Here is a 24,785-nt window from a genome sequence, read left to right as displayed (position 1 = left end):
ATGTTTACTAGCATTCTTAGCTTCTACCCACTAAGTGCCAATAGCACCAACAAAAAATCCCACCCCCAAGTCATGACAACCAAAAGTATCTCCAGACATTGCCAACTGTCTTTTGAGGAAATCAGTTAGTCAGCTTCAAAAAACCACTGCTACAGAGTAAAACAAAGTCCAGAACACTCAAAAAGAGTTCTAAACTAGAACTCTGGAGTTTAGGTTGCCTCATAATAAATTGAGGACACCAGAAGATCTAAGCAGTGTGAAGATAGAATAGGGGGATACACGCTATACAAAAAATACTTTGTGCCCTGTCTGGCAGATGGCAAACACTCAGTGTAAGGTAACTAATTTTTTTTTTTTTTTACTATTACAATTGTCTTTTTTTTCTAAACAAGAAGAAATGCACCAATTAAAAGATAATCTTTATTACTGTACTAATCTGTCGCAAAACATATTCAAAAAGTGCTATGATGACAAGGAACTCTAATGATTATCCTCATGTACACAATTGACTTTAATCAAAGAAAAGAAAGTTTGATGTAAATTTGACCTGGAGCCATAACACCCAAGATCTATTTGGCTGTCATATTTAGATTTTATTTAGTATTATTTTACAGCTTGATTTTAATCTGTATACACATGAGAAAATTAATGGAAAAAACCCTTAGTGCTCTTAGAGCATGACCCTAATGTTCTTAGAATATGAGAGTTGAAGAATGGAAACGATCCACATTTCCTAGTCCCCTTAGCCCATCATCATTTATGAGGAAGAATACACATCAAAAGGAAAAAAAAAAAAAAAAAACACCAGAAGCCACAGGGAGATTGTTTATTTGCCTAAGAAACACAGCTTGTCAGGATCAGACTAGAATCTCCTTCCTTTGCCTGATTTCTGTTGTTCTGGATTGTATCCTTGCACTCTTGTCCTGTATCTCCATGGAACTGGCTGCATTTCCACTGGGGTAAGTCACACCACTTTGTTTACAATTTAATTCTATATTTGTAGTCCACAAGTAATGGAAGGGGAACCTGCTTTGCCAGTAGATAGAGCAACTCAAGAATGTCTGACCTACACTTTGGCCAACACAAACACATTTTAAAAGTCTTTAAACCATCATTTCACAAACTGTGATCCTGGGACAGTAGTTCCGGGTACCAGTATTCCTGAAATTATTAAGTTTTGTGTTAAAATAGACTACATGTATAACTGATTCTTCTTAGATGTTCACAATCTTCATCATAATTCTAAACAGTCTGAGAAACATGTTGCCATTTGTTTCACGGTTAAACAAGCAAACCTATTTGCATGGAGGGTGCAGGTGGCGGTACAGTTTTTTTAATCAGCCTCATTGAGGGCAATAAATGTTCTTTTGTATCTGATTCAGCAGAGTGTCCTTATTGCTTATTTGGTAAATGGTGTTTTAAAGTTACCCTGTCACTAATGTTATGTTTCATTGTTCTACTCTATTCTACTCTACCCTCTTCTGCTCCAAGCTAATTTGTTATTTCAGATTTTGATAGAAAGCTTTATAAAAAAATATAGTTACATTTGTTGTTAAATCTAATGCACTATTTCTCCTCTGAGAAACAATTCTGATTTGAAGTATGACCTCTCCACACCATGAATATTCTAAAACATAGTAAAGCACTATATTTTATTTTATAGTAAGCAGTACCTACCAAATAAGCAATGAGTGTTGAATTTTAAGATTATAGCATTTTACACAAGTTGATTTTATACACATGATCATATTTAATTTTTAATACAAATCATTAAAAAATAATTATATTGCAAGAGGGAAAAAAAGATATGAAAGGTTCTCTCTCTTCCAATTTTGTAAGGATAGTCCTTGTTATTTCCATAATAACACACTACCTCTCTAGTCTGTTAATGAAATAAATAATTAGAAACTTACCATATTGATAGCATTTACTGGACCAATGCTATTCACATACATGTCTGTGTGAATTAATGTTGGTTTCACTGCAAAGAGAACCATAGAAATATATGCATATGAAGAAGCATAATGTTTTAACACTTTAGCCCTTGTTATTCTAGAAATATTTATTTTGCTACATTAGAAGTGATTTATTCACAACTAATGTGGAGTTAGTGATTAATTCACTACATTTAGCTATTTGCTTTCAAAGAAATATCTCCTTTTAAGCACATTAAGGCATTAACTAAGCATAGCACAGTTTTGAAACTGATTTCCTTTTTAAGACTATATAAAAATGAATAAGTAAGAAAATACTGCATAGATTTTCTTCTTCCTTCTTCATATATCATGACTTTTATTATTTTTTTCTTAAAGCTCTTGAATCGATTTGGGCATTGTAACCTGACATGCCCCATATAGAAAATAAATAACTATGGTGTGACCTAGAGAATAAACTGCATTAGAAATATGAAGTAGACATAAAAAGCAACAAGTATTATGAATTGTTATTGAAATATTGCTCCCTGTTGATTCCTTTTATGACCACTTTATCCTCATTCACCTCTAGCCAACACAAAATCAATCTTCCTCAATGATTTAATGAATTCCGTGACTCATCAAATGAGAAAACCATATGGAAACCCAATATACACCTATTTGTCAAAGAGGACTGATAGTGAAAATCTTGTAGTATTACATCCATGGTCTAATGAATGCGCTCCATTTTCATTTAATATTTAATGAACAAGGATTCATAACATCATTCTGGGCTTCAATTCAATAAGTACACCTCCCTCATCTTTATCCATTTTCCTTGAAGTGCCATGCTCTAATTCTCTGTGGGGGATTGGACTCTTCACCTATATCCTTGCCTTCACAATAGTGAGGCTATTTCTCTGACTCTGAACTTTGAGCGTGACCATTTGATTCACACTGGTTAATAACATATGGATAAAGGTGAGTGTGCTAATTCTAATTCCAAGCATTAAGCCTTATGAGCTTCTATTCTTTTCTCTTACTCTTTGCTATCATCATGAGAAGGATACTTCTAGCTAGTCTGCTGGTCCCAGGAGGAGAATGAGAGTAAAGCTTTCTTAAATGAACAGCCTCAACCTGGCTGACCTTAGATTAGGCCACCCCCAGCAAAGTGGCAAATAAATGCTTATTACTCTATACCTCTGAGATTTTGTGCTTGTTACACAGCTATAGATAATCAGTATGTTCTTTCTTTCTTTTTTTTAACTAATTTTTACTAGAGTACAGTTGATTTACAATGTTGTGTTAGTTTCTGCTGTACAACCAAGTTCATCAGTTATACATACAAATATATCCACTCTTTTTTAGATTCTATTCTCATTTAGGTCATTAGAGATTGAGTAGAGATCCTTATGCTATACAGTAGGTGTGTACTTGTTTTTGGTGTTACTTCATAAAGAAGCTGTCACTTTTTTTTTCTATAGTCTCTCAGTTTAGGAAATTTTAAATTGCTATTTCTCAAGTTAGCTTGAAAATCATCTTTCCTCATTTTGAACTTATTGATGCTTCATCTACTCCCAGACTTGAATGCAGTTTCTTGATTATTTTTACATTTAGTAAAAATACAGAGTGAAGTAAGCCAGAAAGAAAAACACCAATACAATATACTAACACATATATATGGAATTTAGGAAGATGGCAATGACGACCCTGTATGCAAGACAGGGAAAGAGACACAGATGTGTATAATGGACCTTTGGACTCAGAGGGAGAGGGAGAGGGTGGGATGATTTGGGAGAATGACATTCTAACATGTATACTATCATGTAAGAATTGAATCGCCAGTCTATGTCTGACGCAGGATGCAGCATGCTTGGGGCTGGTGCATGGGGATGACCCAGAGAGATGTTGTGGGGAGGGAGGTGGGAGGGGGGTTCATGTTTGGGAACGCATGTAAGAATTAAAGATATTAAAATTTAAAAAATAAAAAAAAATTTTTTTAAAAAAGAAAAAAAGAATCATAATTTTAAAAAAAAAGTATCATTTATATCCTTCTGGTTATTGAAATAGGCTGATGCTTTGTTCTAATGTGGTAGGTGTCTTCGTTTGTATAAAACCCACATCACAAGAGGCTTTAACATACCTCCTATATCCGGTCGAAGCTTATTATCATATCCTTCCAGGAGATTGTTTAGGATGACTGTGACATCACCCTCCGGAACTTTTGGAGTCAAGACCCATGTTTTGTTAGAAGCATAATCTTCATAGTCATCATCAGACTTTTGTCTAGTGAGGCTAAGAAAAAAAAAAATATTGATCAAGAATCACATAGACTCCATCCAAGTTGACTTTTAGTCACAGACCATTGGTGGAAAATGATAAACAAAGTAGGGCGATGGGAATGTGTTACAATGGACTGCAGGGAAATTCTCAGCTGAGGTTTAGTCTAGCTAATTAAACTTAACAGACATAGATTAAAATCTATTCAAGTGTACTCATTGGCTTTCCAGAATGCTCTGTCCTCCCATCTATAAATAGACCATGCTTTACCAGTTATCTTTGCCTTGTCCTTAGTTGATGTTCTTCCTGCCCACCTGCCCAGCTTCACAAAGCACTTATTAAGAAACAAATCACAAGAATTTTGCTGAAAGCAATGCTTAAGTGATCATAATCTAGTCTAGGCGTTCAGGCATAATGTTGACTTCTTTCTCCTTTGAGAAGTTAACTTGTTCAACCTATTAATGAAAGTCAGAGGCTGATAATTAGATTCACTCCCACAAACCACCAGACAAATCTCTTCCTCCTCAATTGAACTACTAAGGAGAGCGTCAGTCTTGCTGCGTTTTCTTCCTCCCGGGTGTGTGTATGTGTACTTTCCTCCCCTCCCTTGCACTGAAAGCAAGGGTGGTTCATTTATCCTTGATTGCTAAGAACCTGGTACTATGAAGAAAGACATAGCTGTAGACTTTAAAACACTCTTTATTATAGTAAAAGTTCCTAAGCTGGAAATTCATACTAATGGTTAATGTACTATTTATATAATCATAGAAATCAAATTATCTATTTTGAATGATCAAAAAGTGACATAATATTCTGTGATTCAGTTTTCTATGCCAAAACCTGTCAGAAAACCCACAACTAAACCCGAAGCTAAGGCTGATTTTGGAAGGATATTGAAATTCCTATTGTTTGTCTCCTCCCTGCCCCAAACTCCATGCCCCCACCCCCGGCACACACATACACATAAGATGATCATAGTTTCCAGACCTAATGGGAGTGCAAACCTTGCAATTTTCATCAATACTCAGTAAATATTGGTTACTTTTGATGTTTATGGTAAAATTAAAAATTACAAAATACTTTCTCATACCGATCCTCATCTTCAGTTTATTTGCATAAAGATATGGTAAGAAGGAATCTTGTCAGAAATCAAATCACTGTCACATTACCCTGAATATACATCATATTCTCAAACTATGTATTATATTCAATTGATATATATATAGAGAGAGATATATATTTGTATGTATAGACAGATAGATGACTAAAGATGGTAAGTGAAAGCTGATTTTGTGATTAATTTGGTTTGAGAATGAGGATGGGAGATGAAGTTTTAAAAGTAATCACTGGCATGGATCAACTTAGTAAGTAAGTAATCTTTTTATCCCTTCAAAGCTTTACAATAGGAAATATAAAAACTGAGTCACACACTCTCATGAAACCGAACATAGCCAATCTTAAATCTTGCACTTCAGTTAGCATAAGAACTTAAACAAAATTTGAATTTCATAGATCACCCACAGAGGGTATGTGTGAGGGGCTGGACAAAGCTTCAGCCAGCACTCAGAACTACTTCAGTGCAGGCAGAGAGCAGTTGTCTGCTAGGAAAATTCCTCTTAAGCCTCAATTCATCATTTCTCTAGAGCACTGATGAACCCTGTGTAATAGAGTTCTAATCCTATGACCTGAATCTGACTAGTTAAAGAAGAAAAAAAAAGTTATCTGATAAAGAAAATTTCAAATCCCTCTCATAACTCATTGAGAAAAGAATGTAGTTGACCCACTGGATGTTGGATGTCATCATTATGAAATTTTATCTCTGTTTAATTTGTTCTGGGAAAGTGCATTTTCAAAAGAATCTCAACCTCTTGCTTCCTTTCTCCTGAAGCTTCTCTCTCTCCCTCCCTCTTTCCTCTTTGAAAAAATGTACCCTATCAAAGTTTCTTAAAGGAAAGGAAATATATATTAAATAGCTATGTTTATTCACAGTACTTACTCATACTAGCAAATAAATAATCCAAGTATGATGGTGCCATGTTACCTGCATTACTATTTTCTGGAAAACCAGGAGGAAAAATACATGAAGTGAAAAGAAAAGGGATACTTCTTTAAAGGAACACTACTTTCTAGAATTTCACCTAGTAATTCTCTGGGAGTCATCATCTGTTGGATGCCAAAACAGTAATCACATAGATTATCTCAGGTAAAAGTGTCAGTGACAGATTTGGTTATACTTTAGGATGCCTACTTAGCCACAAAAAGGTAAAATGGAGTAGAGAAATTAAGAGCATATACTCAGGAGTTAGAAAGTACCAGGTTTGACTTCTGGCTTCATATCTTGCCTGTCACTTACTCTTTTATGACCTTGGGCAAATGATTTAATCTTGCTAAGCTTCACCAAGTTCTCATATTTAAAATAGAGTTAATACTAGTATTCTATCACATTTTTTTGTGCAAGATAATGCTTGCTTCCCTGGTGGCTCGGACAGTAAAGAATCCGCCTGCATTGCAGGAGACCCAGGTTCAATCCCTGGGTTGGGAAGATCCCCTGGAGAAGGAAATGGTAACCCACTCCAGCATTCTTGCCTAGAGAATCCCATGGACAGAGGAGCCTGGTGGGCTACAGTCCATGGGGTCTCAAAGAGTTGGATATGACTGAGTGACTAACACTTTCAAGATAATGCTTATTAAGTGCTCAGCCCAGTACCTGACACATAGCCCTGAAAGTAGATTTATATACAAAGTTTCAACCTCATAACTAAAACCTGAATCTTCAGACACTGCTTCCAGGCTTTGATCTAATACGGGCTGAGAAGAACTAAAAACAGATGTTATCCAGGCAGAAAAATAATGAACCCCTACATTATAAATAAATGAAGTTTTTATTCTTTAGTGTGTTCCCAGCTGAGGTCTAAATTAATGGGGCTGATGAATAATCTGGGATTGTTTCCAGATTTGTTTAAAAAAAAAAAGAATAAAGAACCTCTCTCATTCAAAATTGGCTGTTTCTCCAGAATTCTCTGGAGTTAAGGCCTCCTCACTTATAGATGGGAGCTCTAGTAATAATGACAATTAGGTAAGGCATTCTGTGGAACTGTGAACTCCGTGAAAAAGCCTGGGCAGAAATAGATTGATAATGATGCAAGAAAACTGATTAACAGTTGTGTGCGCTGAGAACAAACTTGAACTTCTAGCTAAAGGCACCTACCTAAATGTAATGGCCTATGGAAGTGATTATTTATTCTTGTACCCTTTATAAACTGAATATAATCTTGCAGAGGAAAAGGACTATAATTAACATTATTCTTAACTTACCATAATGAAAAACATTTTTTTTTGTAGTCTGAGTGATAAGTCCTAAAAGACAGTGCCAGAAAAAGTTGTGAAGTTTTCATCTTTGAAAACTTAAAAAAAAAAAACCAAAAACCTGTTAGAAAGCCATCCAACCAAGAGCCTTGGACCAACAGCATGAGAATTTCCTGGGAAATTTCTAGAGATGTAGAACCCTGGGCCAACCTGGACTCCTGAATCAGAATCTTTATTTTAACAGGATCTTCAAATGGTTCACATCCATATTAAAAGTTGAGAATCTCAGTCACAGAGTGAACCAGGGGTGCTTATCCTTGTGTATTTGTGTGTGTGTGTATGTGTGTGTGTGCAGTACGTTGAGGTAGGCCCTTTAAAAAAGCACAGATTTCCAACTTTCTACTTTAGCTTTTCTGACTGAAATTCTCTGGTATAAATTAGAATATTACTTTTAATTTTCATCTTTACAGTTACATGCATGATTTGAGTGTAATGAGTTCATATTTATACTGAGAAAAATCAATTTAAGAAAAAAGTGACAAAGAAATAAAATAGTGAAGAGATGAGAGGTTGCTCTCAATTAGACAGTAGATCTTAAATATCTGAATGTTGGTACATATTTTGGATACTTGACACTGTGAAGATAATCATGAAGTTTATACACTTTTACATTTTAATCCAAGTATTTCATATTTTCACAGATTCAATAAAGCTCTCAGTTTTGTAGAAAGAAAAATCTAGTCATTGTACTTTCTTGGAAAAGGCGATGGCACCCCACTCCAGTACTCTTGCCTGGAAAATCCCACGGACGGAGGAGCCTGGAAGGCTGCAGTCCATGGGGTCGCGAAGAGTCGTACACAGCTGAGCGACTTCACTTTCACGTTTCACCTTCCTGCATTGGAGAAAGCAATGGCAACCCACTCCAGTGTTCTTGCCTTGAGATTCCCAGGGACGGGGGAGCCTGGTGGGCTGCCGTTTATGGGGTCACACAGAGTCGGACATGACTGAAGCGACTTAGAAGCAGCAGCAGGGCAGTATAACAGCACACATTTGGATGAGAAACAATAAAAACATTTGTTTTCTCACTTCGGTATATTCACATCCATTGGTATTTGGCATCATAAATACAGGATATATATTTTTCTTTCTCTGCCTAAAATCTCTTCTTTCCACCTCCCAAAGTGCTATTGATCATGGCTTATTCCTTATAAACTTTCAATTTTCAACATAAAAACTACCTTCTCAGCACCAGTAGAGGTCATTCCTCACTGTTTTCTCTGCCTCTGTTGCCCACCTGATCCTTCATGTCTTCTCATCAGTCCTTCAACTGCTTCATAGCATTTGTTACAATGTGCATTTACCGATTCACACACTGTCTGTTTCCAAACTACAAATTCCATGAGTGCATATGAAATTTACAAGTAAAATTTATGAAAAGAATCGTTTTCTTCTGACTAGTTTTCCTAAGACAAATAATACCAACAATGGCTATTGTTATGTATTTACCATGTTCTACACATAAACTTTAAGGACTTCATAAATATTCTCCCACTTTTACCTTTAAAACCCTGATACTCCTATAAATATCTCCATTTTACAGATGAAGAAAAACAGTGATATTTGCCAATAGTCGTTTAGTTTGCCAAAACCAAAATGTTTAACCATTATGCTGCAAGGGTTTGAGAAAGGAAATGGGGCCAAAGAATCTGCGATTTTACACTTGTCAGAAAGTAAGATCATCTAAAACAAACGGTTGCTCAAGCTCATTTTCCCTTAGGACCATAAATTCGTTTATGCCTGAGTTCAATAAGAGTATGGCACCTTCAGCACAAAGTTAATAACATTCAAATTTCATAAACTTGCCATTGCAGATACCAATGATTTGATCTTCTCACACTGAGGAATAAAAGCAGAGCTCGTAATTTAACTTAATGGATGTGATCAACTTACTCTCTAGGTTCTTTCATGACTTGGAAAGCAGTGCCTGCTGCAGTGGTAAGGCATAAGTTTATTTCAAAGACCGTCCTCCAGCTACTGCCAAAGGTGGACTTAGGTATAAAGTGTAGGAGCAGCTATGCTAGGTGAGCATATATCCCAGGGGGTGGAGGGGACTTAGAATCTGATCATAGGAGGAGGAGACTTCATTCTGTATATCCCTGGAGGATGAGGGATTCTTGAGAAACACTGTGGTTTAGTGAGAAGGAGAACTGGGGCACAAGCTGCTCTTTCATGTGTGGCCTTTAGTGGCCAGTGAATTCTGTATCTCCTAGGGAGGACATGTAAGAACCTGTGCTTATGTGCAGGGTGCTCTAGGCATAGCTGTGCACGTGAATGTATACATGCACAGAGGCTAGAGTAGGAGTAGGGGTATGTCTAAGGATCAATTCTGATGAACTGTTCTACTTACAGTGATGCCCCATTAGCTCATACCATGCTCAATTTTTTGATAATTAGGTCAGACGGAGGAGCCTGGTAGGCTGCAGTCCATGGGATCGCTAAGAGTCAGGCACAACCGAGAGACTTCACTTTCACTTTTCACTTTCCTGCATTGGAGAAGGAAATGGAAACCCACTCCAGTATTCTTGCCTGGAGAATCCCAGGGACAGAGGAGCCTAGTGGGCTGCTGTCTATGGGGTCACACAGAGTCGGACAGGACTGAAGCGACTTAGCAGCAGCAGCAGCTGTTGGTAAATGTGTTTATTTGACTAAGTCAACTATCAGATGTATATATTCCAATGTACAAAATGCAAACTGTTTATTAACAATTGTTGAAGACCTATATCAAATAAATGACTGAGGGATTTTATTAGCAAAGATGAATTTTATTGCAAGTATCAGAATATTTGGGCTTCCCAGGTGACTCAGTGGTAAAGAATCCATCTGCCAAGCAGGAGATGCAGGCTTAGTCCCTGGGCCAGGGAGATCCCTAGGAGAAGGAAATGGCAACCCACTCCAGTAGTCTTGTCTGGGAAATTTCATGGAGAGAAGAGCCTGATGGGCTACAGTCCACGGGGCCACAACGAGTTGTAAACAACTTAGTGACTAAATAGCAAACAGCATCAGAATATTCAGATTAAATTGGGATGGATATATAATTTTAAACCTAGTGTAGTATAAGCTTCCTGGTGCTTCAATTCAGCTTCTCATCTATGCATTTAACAACTTGGATTCTTTCTATCTTGTCCTTCTGTCCTCCATTGTATCAGCTTCAACCCAAAGATGGCATAATTGGATGATCAGAACTGAAATGAAACTTGCTCAGTCATGTCCGACTCTTTGTGACCCCATGGACTATACAGTCCATGAAATTCTCCAGGCCAGAATACTGGAGTGGGTAGCTGCTCCCTTCTGCAGGGGATCTTCCCAACCCAGGGATCGAACCCAGGTCTCCTGCATTGCAGGCGGATTCTTTACCAGCTGAGCCACAAGGAAAGCCTGTATGATCAGAAGATGCTAACAAAAACTTCCCTCTATGCTTCCTTATTTACATCCATGAAAAGGGATAAACTCTTCTAGATATTTAGTTTTCTAAAAGTCTCTAGAAGTTCTCATTTTGTGAATCACTAGCCTGAATACATATGAATTCATACATAAGAAACCAAATCTATGGCTAAAGGATGGGACTATGTTCATTATTTTGGTGTAACTATATATCATACCACTAGTATCAAAGATGAAATCATCATCCCCAACGACATATGGACTTCAGAAACCAAATGAAAATTGGGATATTTAAGATAAGGACAGAAAATGTGGAGAAGACAACCACAGCACTCACTAGGAACAGAAGGTGTAAACAGGAAAAAAAAAGTCCATGTCAGGTCATATTCTAGGCTTATTAAAGTTCATTTCCTTTGGGCTAGCCCCCTCACTGTGATTTGCTGTTGCTGCTGTTGTTTATTTGTTAAATTAAAGTGAGAGAATATGGACCAGCTAGGACTCACACACAGCTGAAAGGAAAACAATTTGGCATGATCTGCTAATGATGAACACATATGTATCCTATTACCCAGAAAGTTTATTACTAGATTTAATCCAAAAAGAAATGCATAATGTATCTGGTACAAGGCATGGATCAGAATGTTCATAGTTGCATTATTGATGATAGAAATTCATATAACATAAATAAATAGTAGAATGCACAAATAAAATATGGCATATTTACAGAGTGAAGTGCCATTCAATACAAATGAGTGAACTACTGCTGTGTGAAGTACAACAAATCTGAAAAATTGAGTAGTCTCCCAAGCACACCAGAACCCTAACTCTCTGCAGAGCAACCATAGCTGAAAAAGACTGGAAACTATCAGGGTGCTTTTCAGGCCTACTACATCCTTCTACTTTTCTATATATTCATTCTATTAATTTTTGAGGGTCTTATATTGAAACTCCAACTACAAATTTTAATTTACCTATTTAAAAAATAAGTACTATAGTGGAACTATCTGTAACTTTGTTCTGTATCTTCCACATCTCGTATAAATGTCTTATTATACTATCATAATTTTAAAAATAAAAAAAGACAGAAAAAGAAGACTAGATCCTACCAGAAAAGATCTTCTCCAACTAAAGATATAAAGAAAGAACCACAGTGAGATAGGCAGGAGGGGTGGACTCACAATATAATCAAATCCACAAAGTGGAAAATAATTGTATTGGAGAGTTTCTTCTACAGGAGTGAGAGTTATGAGCCCCAAGTCAGGTTCCACAAGCCGGTGTTCTGATGGATGGAAGACAAGCCCAACAGAGCGTGTGGCTTTGAAGGCCAGCAGGGCTTAACTGCAGGAGCCTCACAGGGCTTCCCTGGTGGCTCAGATGGTAAAGCGTCTGCCTGCAATGTGGGGGACCAGGGTTTGATCCTTGGGTCAGGAAGGGCCCCTGGAGAAGGAACTGGCAACCCATTCCAGTACTCTTGTCTGGAAAATTCCATGGACTGAGGAGCCTGGTAGGCTACAGTCCATGGGGTCTCAAAGAGTCGGACACAACTGAGTGACTTCACTTCACTTTACAGGACTAAGGAAAACAAGAGTTCACTCTAACGGAGCACACAAAAACCTCATGCACACTGGAACCCAAGGGCAAGATTAGTAATTTGTTAGGAGCATGGGCCAGACCTAACCTGGTCTTGGAAAGTCTCCTGGTGTGAGCTATGGCTCACTTTGGGGACATAGAGGCTGGCATCAGATGTATTGCAGAAACACAGCAGCTGCCATATCAGCTCATTGGTACCAAAGTCTGGCCCTACCCAGAAGCTTATGGGTGCCAGTCCTGGGATACCCCAGGCCAGACAACTAACAGGGCAGGAACAAGGCCCCAACCCGTCAGCAGACAGGCTGCCTAAAGTCTAAATAGCCCAGCAGCATCTGAACAAAGCTGGGCTTGGCAACCAACCAGACTCGGGACCAACTAAGCCTACCAGACCATCCACATAGTCAGATGCCACAGCAGAAGGACCCAAGCAGACCTCTTAGGGGAAACTCCTAAAGTGTATAGCTTGGGTGACTAGCGGGGACTGCTCTGCTGGGACTCATAGGATTTCTCCAAGGTCAAGAAACTGACCTATTCTACCACAGACATAAAAATACAAACAGCAGCTTAGACAAAGCGAGGCAACAGATGAAGGAACAGGATGAAACCCCAGAAAAACTAAGTGAAATGGAGACAGGCATTCTACTGGAGAAAGAGTAAAGAAAAATGATCTAAAGATGAGCAAAGAATTCAGAAGAATGGACACAGAGAGTGGGAATTTACAAGTTTTTAACAAAGAGAAAACATGAAGAAAAACTAAAGAGATGAAGACTACAATAACGAAAATGAAAAATACACTAGAAGGATAAACACTATTCTCATGTTCTTGCTTGTGTACACTTTGCCACAAATAGGGAGCCATCTTCAAAACCTGAATTATTTGGACAAAGCTCATCCTGTACACTATACACCAATGCAGAATTTTTAGAAGGCAGTTACCTGAAATGGAGCTCCAAGTATGTTGCTCTTATGCAATAAAAATTTTTCTACACGGTGGCAGAGCTTAGACACTCTACTTGCACTGTTATTGGACTGTGACCACATGGTGACAAACGAGGCCAATGCAACTTTGGGGGCCATTCTCCCTCGCTCTAGAAACACACGTGAAGTTTGCCTTTCTTGCTTTTTTCTGACTACTGACATCCAAGACCAATTTTAACCACAGAAGAGAGCAAACTATAAAGTTAATGTCAGAGAGGAATATAATTATTTACCCTCAAAAAATAGTTCAAGAAGGAAATACTCTGAATTTCTTCATTTATGTGATGACTGTCATTCACCAGGAATGTGAAATGTCCAGCCTACACTGAATGTCTGATACTAAGATCCCCCGGAGGAGGGGGAATTCTCCTGCCTGGAGAATTCCATGGGCAGAGGAGCCTGGTGGGCTACAGACCAATTGTTCTTACTCTGGCAGCATGTTAAAATTACCCAGAGGGCTTAAAAAAATAACAGTGCTGAAAGCTTACTGCTTAAGATACTAATTTAATTAGACTAGGATGAGATGGCAGCAATGATACTCACTAACTCTAAGGTGCAGCCTGGATGAAGAGCTACTGCAAGCGTATGACAGAGCTACTTGGACTTCCTTTTCTGAATAAACAGCATGTTGGTAACTGCTCTCAAGCAAGTCAAATAAATGTCACTTACTACAGTGTTTCAAGGTATACTGAAAATTCAAATTAGCATCATTTTGAATCAGGATCCTATGTCTTATTAAGATCACTTTATATTAGTGTTTCCAAAAGTCTGAGACACTCGCTGCTAGTATCCAAAGCAATTTTAAGTTTCATAGATGCACAGCGTTAAATGATACTGAAATCTATAATTAGAAAGTTTTCCTCATTTCAGTTTTCTACTAGCTCATCCAATCATATTAAAGATAAGTCTCAGTTTATCTGTAATGTGTCTTTATCCACATTCTGCAATTCGCTAACCTACTTTCTCTCAAGAGGAGTACCAGCAAGCTTTACACCTCTGGTAGACAAGAATGTATAATGCAAACTTGATAACATTGTCGTGGCTTCACTGTATTTACTTTATGGTTTTCTTCTATTATGAAAAATGAAACTCATTTCCTGGGTTTAATTACTTTTGTTAAGTTTATTAAATAAACTAGTTAGATTTAAGGGCTCCCTGATGGCTTGGGATTCCCTAGTGGCTCATATGGTAAAGCATCCGCCTGCAATGCGGGAGACATGGGTTTGATCCCTGCTTTGGGAAGATCCCCTGGAGGAGGGCATGGCAACCCACTCCAGTGTTCTTGCCTGGAGAATTCCATGGACAGAGGAGCCTGGTGGGCTACAGTCCATGGGGTTGCAAGAGGAGGACGTGAATTAGTGACTAAGCACAAGCACAAGGTAGATTTAAAAGACACTGGTTTATGAAAAATAGTCAGTAAAAACATAGCCTAGTGTCACTGAAATGTGGCAAGAGTCATGAAGGGGGTGGGATTTGGGAAATAATGCCTTGTGAATTTAGATTTCTCTATCCTTCCGTTAATCAGCCTGTATTTGAGAATCTTTTGTGCAAAGTACCATTGCAGATGGAAAGATGTGCACAATGCTGATATCAAAACACATCTCATCTATTTTGGGAGACAAATACTTGAACAGCTAGAAAAAAAAATGCAACACTTAAATCACAGTGCAAGGCAATAACAGAAACATTGTCACATGGTAGAATGTGACTGATCTCTGTCTACCAGCACCTCCAATTTGATATGAAGGTTATTTCTATCAACATGCCTCTGTAACCAGTCCCACATCTCCCTTTCTATGGTAAAAGTAATATTTTTCTCTAGACATAAAACATTTGGGGGAACTGATAAAACATCTATTTCTGTTTTATTGACTATACCAAAGCCTTTGACTGTGGATCCCAATAAACTGGAAAATTCTGAAAGAGATGGGAATACCAGACCACCTGACCTGCCTCTTGAGAAACCTGTATGCAAGTCAGGAAGCAACAGTTAGAACTGGAAATGGAACAACAGACTGGTTCCAAATAGGAAAAGGAGTACGTCAAGGCTGTATATTGTCACCCTGCTTATTTAACTTCTATGCAGAGTACATCATGAGAAACGCTGGGCTGAAAGAAACACAAGCTGGAATCAAGATTGCCGGGAGAAATATCAATAACCTCAGATATGCAGCTGACACCACCCTTATGGCAGAAAGTGCCTCTTGATGAAAGTGAAAGAGGAGAGTGAAAAAGTTGGCTTGAAGCTCAACATTCAGAAAACAAAGATCACAGCACCTAGTCCCATCACTTCATAGCAAATAGATAGAGAAACAGTGGAAACAGTGGCAGACTTTATTTCTTTGGGCTCCAAAATCACTGCAGATGGTGACTGCAGCCATGAAATAAAAAGACAGTTAACTCTTTGGAAGGAAAGTTATGACCAACCTAGACAGCATATTAAAAAGCAGAGACATTACTTTGCCAACAAAAGTCCGTCTAGTCAAGGCTATGGTTTTTCCAGTGGTCATGTATGGATGTGAGAATTGGATTATAAAGGAAGCTGATACAATATTGTAATGTAATTAGCCTCCAATTAAAATAAATACATTTATATAAAAAAAAGAAAGCTGAGCACCGAAGAATTGATGCTTTTGAACTGTGGTGTTGGAGAATACTCTTGAGAGTCCCTTGCACTGCAAGGAGGTCCAACCAGTCCATCCTAAAGGAGATCAGTCCTGGGTGTTCATTGGAAGGGCTGATGTTGAAGCTGAAACTCCAATACTTTGGCCACCTGATGCAAAGAGCTGACTCATTTGAAAAGATCCTGATGCTGTGAAAGTTGAAGGAGAGAGAAGGAGAAAGGATGAGATAGTTGAATGGCATCACCAACTCAATGGACATGAATTTGAGTAAACTCTGGGAATTGGTAAGGGACATGGAGGCCTGGCGTGCTGCAGTCCATGGGGTTGCAAAGAGTTGGCCATGACTGAGTGACTGAACTGAACTGATAAACTTTTGCTTCCTCTTCTAGCAAAATAGAAGGTAATAAACATGAACTTTCAAAGTTGTCCTCTTACTTTGGGCAACAGGTAGATAGAAGAACTAATGTGTATTTTCTCATGGTCCCAGAACAAGAGGTCAAACAGTTCCAAAATAGTATACAGGTCCTGGAGAACCAGTTTATAAAAACAAAGCCTGGGTATGCATCCATTATCAACATGTATTCAGATATGTATTCAAATATACTTTAGATGTATGGACAATTTATATTGCTATAGTTTGTGTTATTCTGTCATAGCAAGAAATGAAATATTATCCTCATTTTGTTAATATACAGATGTTTGGAACTAGGAGCAAATCTGTTTAGGGGACTAAACGAATTTTCATTTTTATATGGAAATTTTACCAATATGTATACATCCTAGTGACCACGAATCTGGGAATTTTTCTTTAGAGAAAGAAAAAATTTTTTTTTTCTTTTCTAAAATTGTGCTATAATCTTTTAAGTTCAATTCATGCAAATTTGAACTTTGTTCCTGTGGTGTGACCACTTTTAGAAGACTGTTCTTAAGTTTTCATTATTTGGCTCTCCCTAGATAAAAATCAGTGTGTTATCAATCACTTAAAAAAGTTAATCAAGTTTAGGTTTCAGTTTTGTTGCTAGTAGTTTTCTTCCTCCCCTTCCCTCTCCCTTCATTACATGAATAGTCCATTTTATCTCTACTCTACATCAAGTAAATTTACATAATTAAGAATTATGAATACTCCAGAAGTTGTATATTTATTCACTCATTTGTTATTATTCACAGACAGCGTCTATGAGCTGAACACTATTCTCAGCACTTGGAAATATTACTTTTTTGCCTATGAAAATATAGTAGATGTTGTTTTAAAAAGTTCCATGCTGGCGGTAAACATAGAAAGTCCAAAATTACTTTTGTTATTAGAAATCTGGAACAATGTAAAAGAAATTCCCAGTGGAATTTGAAATATCACAGCTTTACCTAAAGCTTAAAGGTGTTTTAAATCAGCATGCAGGCTTTATAGAGAAACTAAAAGTTTATATGATAGAAAAAAAGGTCAATTTGTGTCACTTATATTTTTACAAATTTAGATCCTTGTCACGCAATAGGTTGACTGCTTTATCATTATAGGATAATGAATTCATATTTCAAAGAATATGTCTTAAGGGAATAACTTACTGTCTTTTCTCAGTAGTGAATTTTTACCTTTTTCAAGGCATTGCAAACATGTTGCACACATTAAAAAAGGAGCTCCCACAGAATCCATGCTTCTCCCTGCATTGGCCCTATCATCATTCTATCTAGTCTTTCCAATATCCTCAGGTACATGGTCACAAGTAGAATCAAAGCAGATCATATAACCATTAAGAAATGTATCAATTCAATCAAGAATGTATTCTCAAGTCAAATAAAGGAAAACACTATTTTGTCTGGAAAACTTGATATGATCATATTTATGTAAGCATTTCTGAAAAAAATTATCACATAAATATAAAATCCATTACTCTAAAATGTAAGTTTTCAATTCTCCCATGCAAATCAGAGTGAGGTTGTTCAGTAATGCTATCTATATACTTAATCTTACACAAAATTGCCAAATTGTTCCCTGTTTTTAATTCTCCCCAGTAACGTATGAGAGTTCCACTTGGTCCATGTACTTACCAACCCCTGGTCTTGTCAGTATTGTTTTTGTTTTACCCATTCTGGTCAGTGTGTAGTGTTACTACATTGTGGTCTTAGCTTGCATTTATCTCAAGGTAATGTGGGACTTCTTTTCATGTGCTTACTGACACCACAGTAACTGAGCTGACTCTCAAAGGCAGTATGCTGAATCTACACATATGACATTCCCGAAAAGAAAAACTAGAGTGATGAAGTAGTCGTTGTTTCCAGGAGTTAAGAGTGGGGGAAGGATGTGGCTACAAGGGGTTATAGGAGGAACTTTTTAGTCTGATGGTAGAACTGTTCAGCAGCCTGATTTGGGATACTGAATTATAAGAATTTACATGTATGTTAAAATTCATACAACTGTACACTGATACAGGTCAGTTTTCTGTCTGTATGTTAACTTAAAAATAAAACTATTATGCTGTAAAGTAAATCACTGAATTTTTCAAAATATTCTTTGACATGAGACTTTTGTGAAATTTCCTAAAGTGTGAGGTAAGTGAGCCTAAGCACTAAAAAATCCCCTGGGGAAAAGGAAACTTTTTATTAATAAAATGGTAGCCTTTCTTTCTTCTTATTTGATGTGTAGATTTTTGTATATCTTTCAAGCTCTAAGAAGTATTACCTTCTGTGGTTCTATTTTATGTAGATAAAGTTCAATAATATATCTTATGGATAGGAATAAATGTACATTTGTTAATGTTCCCTGTGAGAACCTGTTAAAATTTAAAAATCATTCAGGCCAATAACTGCTCCCCAGAAAACCTATTAATTTAGAATTAAACTATCTTTTCCACTTTTTAGATGCAAAACATTTATCTTTATAAAAATACATGTTTAAACATACACATTAAATATAGTGTAATCATTTGATAGTGCCATAATTTTTATGGCATTCATAATGATGCCAAAATAATGACCATGTTTTAAGTAATTGATATAATAGCAGAATCAATCTTTTTTTTTTCCTGCTAAGATTTTGCAGCAAGATGTAGAGCAACACTATATATAATTCTAAGGAAGCTATAGGTAAACAGTTTAGTTAATTACTAAGCAACTTAAAATTATTAGGCAAACTGCAATCCTCACCATTCCCCAAATCATAGAGACACAGTTCTTCCATAAGAACAAAACTGATGGTATTATTATATGAAGTATTTTCCTGAATTTAAAATATTCACTATGGCCACAAGACTGTATCACACGAAGTAGCCTTCTGCCTCCCAGATCCTATATCCTGACCTCTTCATCCATGATCACTGTCCTCTAGGCATGTGGGCTATTTTTTTATTTCCTGACCCACACCAAATTTTTCCTCTATTCAAGGCCCTTGAACCTGCTCTTACCTACAATAAGAAAGGGCTTCTCTTCAATCTTTTCATGGCTCAATTTTTTTTAATATGCTTACAATCTCAACTTCTTATCTGTTACTCAGATAGGACTTTCCTGAGTTTTCTAATATAGATTGTTTCTTTTTTCATCACATCACACCTTTTAGTTATGTAACATTTATCACAATTTGAAAGTTATTTATTTACTATCTGCCTGTTCCTAGATTGCAATGTCTAAGAGGATTATGAAGATGTCTGTTATTCCATTTTAATCTCTAATCCCTAGTACAGTGCCAAACAAGTATTAGGAATGCAGTAACTATTTATAGCAAGAAGGCAGGAGGCAAGAAGGAGGAAATTTGTCTACTTTGCATTTATTTTCATTCTGCATTTAACATAGTGCTTGAGAGCTTGATTCTTTTTTACATTCATTATATTGAAAACTAATACGTGTGTGGCTATATACACATGGGTGGTGGTTTTCCTGGTGGCATACATTTGAGAAAATTTAACTCTACACTTATATTCTTAACAGTTCATTGAATCTAAATTACATCTGTATTTAGGAAAATACTTGTTAGGAAAAAAGTTTCTCTGCTGTATGGAGAATGAATCAGAAGGCAGCAAAACTGGCATCAGCAAGGTACATTAGATGGCCGATGCAGTAACCTAGGTGACAGATGGAGGTGACGTTCACTCTGTTATCAGATCCATAAGGGACATACAAAAAAATGAGGAATCAGTCAAAACCTTGAATAGAAAAATATCAGCTCTCTCTTCTTTGCATATAGTTAAGAAACTGTCTTCAGGAAGAAGGCCCATGTCTCAGCACATATTTCATTGCTACTGGGACTTGGTCCATGCATAATAGACATTTTATTATCTATGATATTGATCTAAAATGAATGAACAATATTGTCATTCCAGAAACTTAGGGAGCTTTATCCAATTTTCTCATCTTATACAAATTAAGACAAGGGAATAGAGAATTACAGAATTTTTATCAAAAAACCCATCTCCTGTACTTTCCCCAAGTGCAAAGTTTAATAGGGGTAGAGAGGCTACTTGTACCTCTTGGGATATCCCAGGAAATAAATAATGACCCTGTAGTAGTAAAAACAATAACAACAACATATAAGAGATGCTTACTATGTGTCATGTTCAATGTATTATGTCAATTACTACTCAAAATAAACAAGAGGAATTATTATCTTCTTTATTTTTATACAAAGAGACTAAGGATGAGTGAAGTGAAGTAAGTTTACTAATGGTCATCAAGTAGTGAATGTCAAGGGTAGAAATGTGAATGCTAGGGAAGTGTAGGTCCATCGCTTATGCTCTTACGGACTGCACTATACAGTAGGATTTGCTTTTTTGTTTTGGTCACCAGCCATGTATGCTGGACTTAGGTGCTATGGAAAAGATGAAAAGATTTTTTTTAAGAAGATAAATTTCAGGGAAAGGGAAATGCCATTATTATTACTTAATTAAACAGTGATTCCAGTTCCCTGGTGGCTCAGAGGTTAAAGTGTCTGCCTCCAATGAGGGAGACTCGGGTTCGATCCCTGGGTCGGGAAGATCCCTGGAGAAGGAAATGGCATCCCACTCCAGTACTCTTGCCTGGAGAATCCCATGGATGGAGGAGCCTGGAGGGCTACAGTCCACAGAGGCTGCAAAGAGTCGGACACGACTGAGCGACTTCACTTTCACTTTTCCAGTTCCAGTTCAGTCACTCAGTTGTGTCTGACTCTTTGCAACCCCATGAAACAGTAATTACTGAATATTTATCAGAAGCAAGGCACTTCTCTAACAGTCTGGAGTATAGCAGATGACGAAACAGCATCTCTGTTCTCGTCCATCCTGGATTCTAGCTGAGTGAGACAGAAAGTAAAAAATTAAAACAATAAATCAGTAGGTGTCATATACAGAAATTTTCTAAGTACTGAAGACTGTAAATAATAAGGAAAGGTGAAACATAGAAGAGAACTGGAGTTCTGAATACAGGCTTGAGGGACATTTGCAATAGTGCCCTGAATGGTCCGTGTAGGCACTGAGAAGGCAATACTTGAGCAAAGATGTGAAGAAGGTGAATAAAGTAGTGGATATCAGGAAGAAATGAATCAAACAGGGAACATAGTACTAAATATACTTTCTTAAATACTAAAAAAAGATGTTATCATAACAGAACTGAGAAAAAATGAGAAATGTTATGCTCTCATTTAACACAAATGTGATGGATTCCCAAGAAGAGGCAGAACTTGCTAGAGAAAGCCAAAACCAGTCCTGCATTCTTTTTCTTTTACCCAGTTTGGGACCATATAATGGAAGTTAAAAGATTCAATGAGAGAGCAGTTCTTATGGAATAAGGTTGTTGGCCTAAGTGCAGAAAGAGCTGCAGCAGTTTCATATTCCCTCCTCACAGTGACATATGTTCCACCTCTCCCTCAAGGCAAGTGAAAAGCAAAGTCAAGAAACTCATGCATAGATGTCTACCAGATAGCGAAGACTAAGAGATAACTGCTGTCTCTACCCAAAACAGAAAACTTGCATTATTTACTTCTTAATGCTGTTTCAGCACAGGGCAGACAGAGAATTCTTAGCAAAATTTGGCCTGTGGTCTCTAAAAGTCTAAAGAAGATAGGCTGGTTTGAACAATCCCTATAGTGAATCTGAGTCAGAAAAACACCATTACTTTCAGAAGCTGACAAGTAATTTTTCAGAGTCTGTTTTCCATTCATTCATTCTTCCTGAGCTAAATAGATGCCAGAAAAATAGTCATGGTGGAATCATCCTGAAAAGACTGTTTATTTAGAGTTTATAATGCAACTCTAGTAAGAAAATGCTAGTAGAAGGTCAGAGTGGATGTATTTTTGGAGTGGAGTGAAGGACTGTCCTGAAACATCAAGTCCCTATAGCATGACCCATGTCAGGGAATAGTGCAATTCTCAAGGTTCCCAGGGGGAGGAAGGAGGAAGAGGGTTAGCTTCACAGAACCCATCCAACTCCCCCGTGAAAGAATGACTCAGCATGTAGGCCTCTTTCACCCAGAAAGTACAGTAAGATCTTTCTGCAAATGTAACTGTCCTTCCTACCTCGACCCTAATCTTGAAAAGAGCCAAAAGCAGCATAATAAAAAGAGGAGGAGCCTTTAGAACATGATGTAATAGGTGGGCTGCAGAAATCTAAGTCAGGCCTGATGAGAGAACAGAAAAATAAAAAAGAAAAAATTAAAGTGAGTGAGAGATTGAAGGATCAATTTAGATGAATTTAATACCTGAAAATGAGATTACAAACTCTAAAATGAATGGAAAATTTTGACATTAGATATATATTGTCCAGATGTGGTATTGGATGGGGGAGGGGTAGATTCAACAGATGATATTTAAAAAGAAAGATAGTTTCTAGACCATAGCTATATAATTCCAGCATGTTTGATAAATCAGTTACAGAGAAATTCAACCATATTTTAAGCATCATTTCATAACAGAAGGCATACAGTGAAAGATGTTTAAACTTACAACATATAAACATGACTGTATTTCTGTTACCATTCACTCTCCATATTATTAGGCGTGAACATCACCTATCACAATATATCAATATCAATTAAATATCTTACAGATATAAAACAAATGGTGGTTAGAGGGTTAAGGGACTTCCCTGAGATAATTCAGTTTACAAATCATACCATAAACAAAAATAAACTCAACATGGATTAAAGACCTGAATGTAAGGCTGGACACTATAAAACTCTTATAGGAAAACATAGGCAGAACATCCTGACATAAACTGCAGCAATATCTTTTTCAATCTATCTCCTAGAGTAATGAAGGAAAAAACAAAACAAAACAAATGGGACCTAATTAAACTCAAAAGCTTTTGCATAGCGAAAGAAACCATAAGCCAAACAAAAAGACAACCCATGGAATGGGAGAAAATATTTGCAAAGGATGAAACAGACAAGGGATTAATCTCCAAAATTTACAAACAGTTCATGCAGCTCAATATCAAAAAACAAACAATCCAATTAAAATATAGGCAGAAAACCTAAATAGACATTTCTCCAAAGAAGACATACAGATGGCCAAGAGGCATGTGAAAAGATGCTCAACACTGCTAATTACTAGAGAAATGCAAATCAAAACTATAATGAGGTACCACTTCACACCAGTCAGAATGGCCATCATCAAAAAGTCTAACAATAAATGCTGGGGAGCGTGTGGAGAAAAGGGAACCATTCTACACTGTTGATGGGAATGTAAATTGGTTCAGCCACTACGGAAAACAGTATGGAGGTTCCTTAAAAAATTAAAAATAAAACTACCACATGACTAGCAATCCCACTCCTAGACATGTATATGGAGAAAAACTTGATTTTAAAGGATGCATGCACCCCAGTGTTCCCTGCCTCACTGTTTACAATAGCAAAGACGTGGAAGCACCAAAATATTCATTGACAGATGAACGGGATGATGTGGGACATATATACAATTGAGTATTACTCAGATATTATAAAGAATGAAATAACGCTATTTATAGAAACATGGATGGACCTAGAGATTATCATCCTAAGTGAAGTAACAGACACAGAAGGATAAATATCATATGAAATTGCTTATATGCAGAAAGAAAGTGAAAGTGAAAGTCACTTAGTCATGTCTGACTCATTGTGACCCCATGGACTCTACAGTCCTTGGAATTCTCCAGGCCAGAATACTGGAGTGGGTAACCTTTCCCTTCTCCAGGGGATCTTCCCAACCTAGGGATCGAACCCAGATCTCCCGCATTGCAAGAAGATTCTTTACCAGCTAAGCCACAAGGAAATCCCAAGAGTACTGGAGTGGGTAGCCTATCCCTTCTCCAGCGGATCTTCCCAACCCAGGAATTGAACCGGGGTCTCCTGCATTGCAGGTGAATTCTTTACCAACGGAGCTATCAGGGAAGCCCTTATATGCAGAATCAGATGCTAATAAACTTATTTACACACCAGAAACAGATTCCAGAAGTAGAAAATGAATTTACAGTTACCAGGGTGGGAAAGGTCAAGGAGGTGATAGATAGGGAGTTTGGGATTGACATGTACATACTGCTGTATTTAAAATAGATAACCAACAAGGACCTACAGTATACAGCCCAAGGAACTCTGCTAAATATTCTGTAATAACCTAAATGGGAAAGGAATTGAGAAAGTATGCTGCTGCTGCTAGTCATGTCAGTCATGTCCGACTCTGAGTGACCCCATAGATGGCAGCCCACCAGGCTCCCCCGTCCCT

General features: G+C 37.3%; 1 protein-coding gene across 3 annotated transcripts in view; it reads right to left on the bottom strand.

Moving 5' to 3' along the window:
• Positions 1-24,785, bottom strand: part of GABRG2 (gamma-aminobutyric acid type A receptor subunit gamma2) — a 130,746-nt gene that overhangs the window by 95,324 nt on the left and 10,637 nt on the right. For 2 of the 3 annotated variants that reach the window (XM_069592546.1, XM_069592547.1), the window contains exons 2-3: positions 4,057-4,208; positions 1,914-1,981 (exon numbers count right to left, since the gene is read on the bottom strand). In XM_069592546.1, coding sequence (XP_069448647.1) covers positions 1,914-1,981; positions 4,057-4,208 — 220 coding nt within the window. The remainder of the gene's footprint in view (positions 1-1,913; positions 1,982-4,056; positions 4,209-24,785) is intronic. The other variant, XM_069592548.1, reaches the window with a different exon arrangement.

This window comes from Ovis canadensis, chromosome 5, assembly GCF_042477335.2.
Source record: "Ovis canadensis isolate MfBH-ARS-UI-01 breed Bighorn chromosome 5, ARS-UI_OviCan_v2, whole genome shotgun sequence".
In the NCBI taxonomy this organism is placed as follows: Eukaryota; Metazoa; Chordata; class Mammalia; order Artiodactyla; family Bovidae; genus Ovis; species Ovis canadensis.
This window is presented reverse-complemented; position numbering and strand designations above follow the sequence as displayed.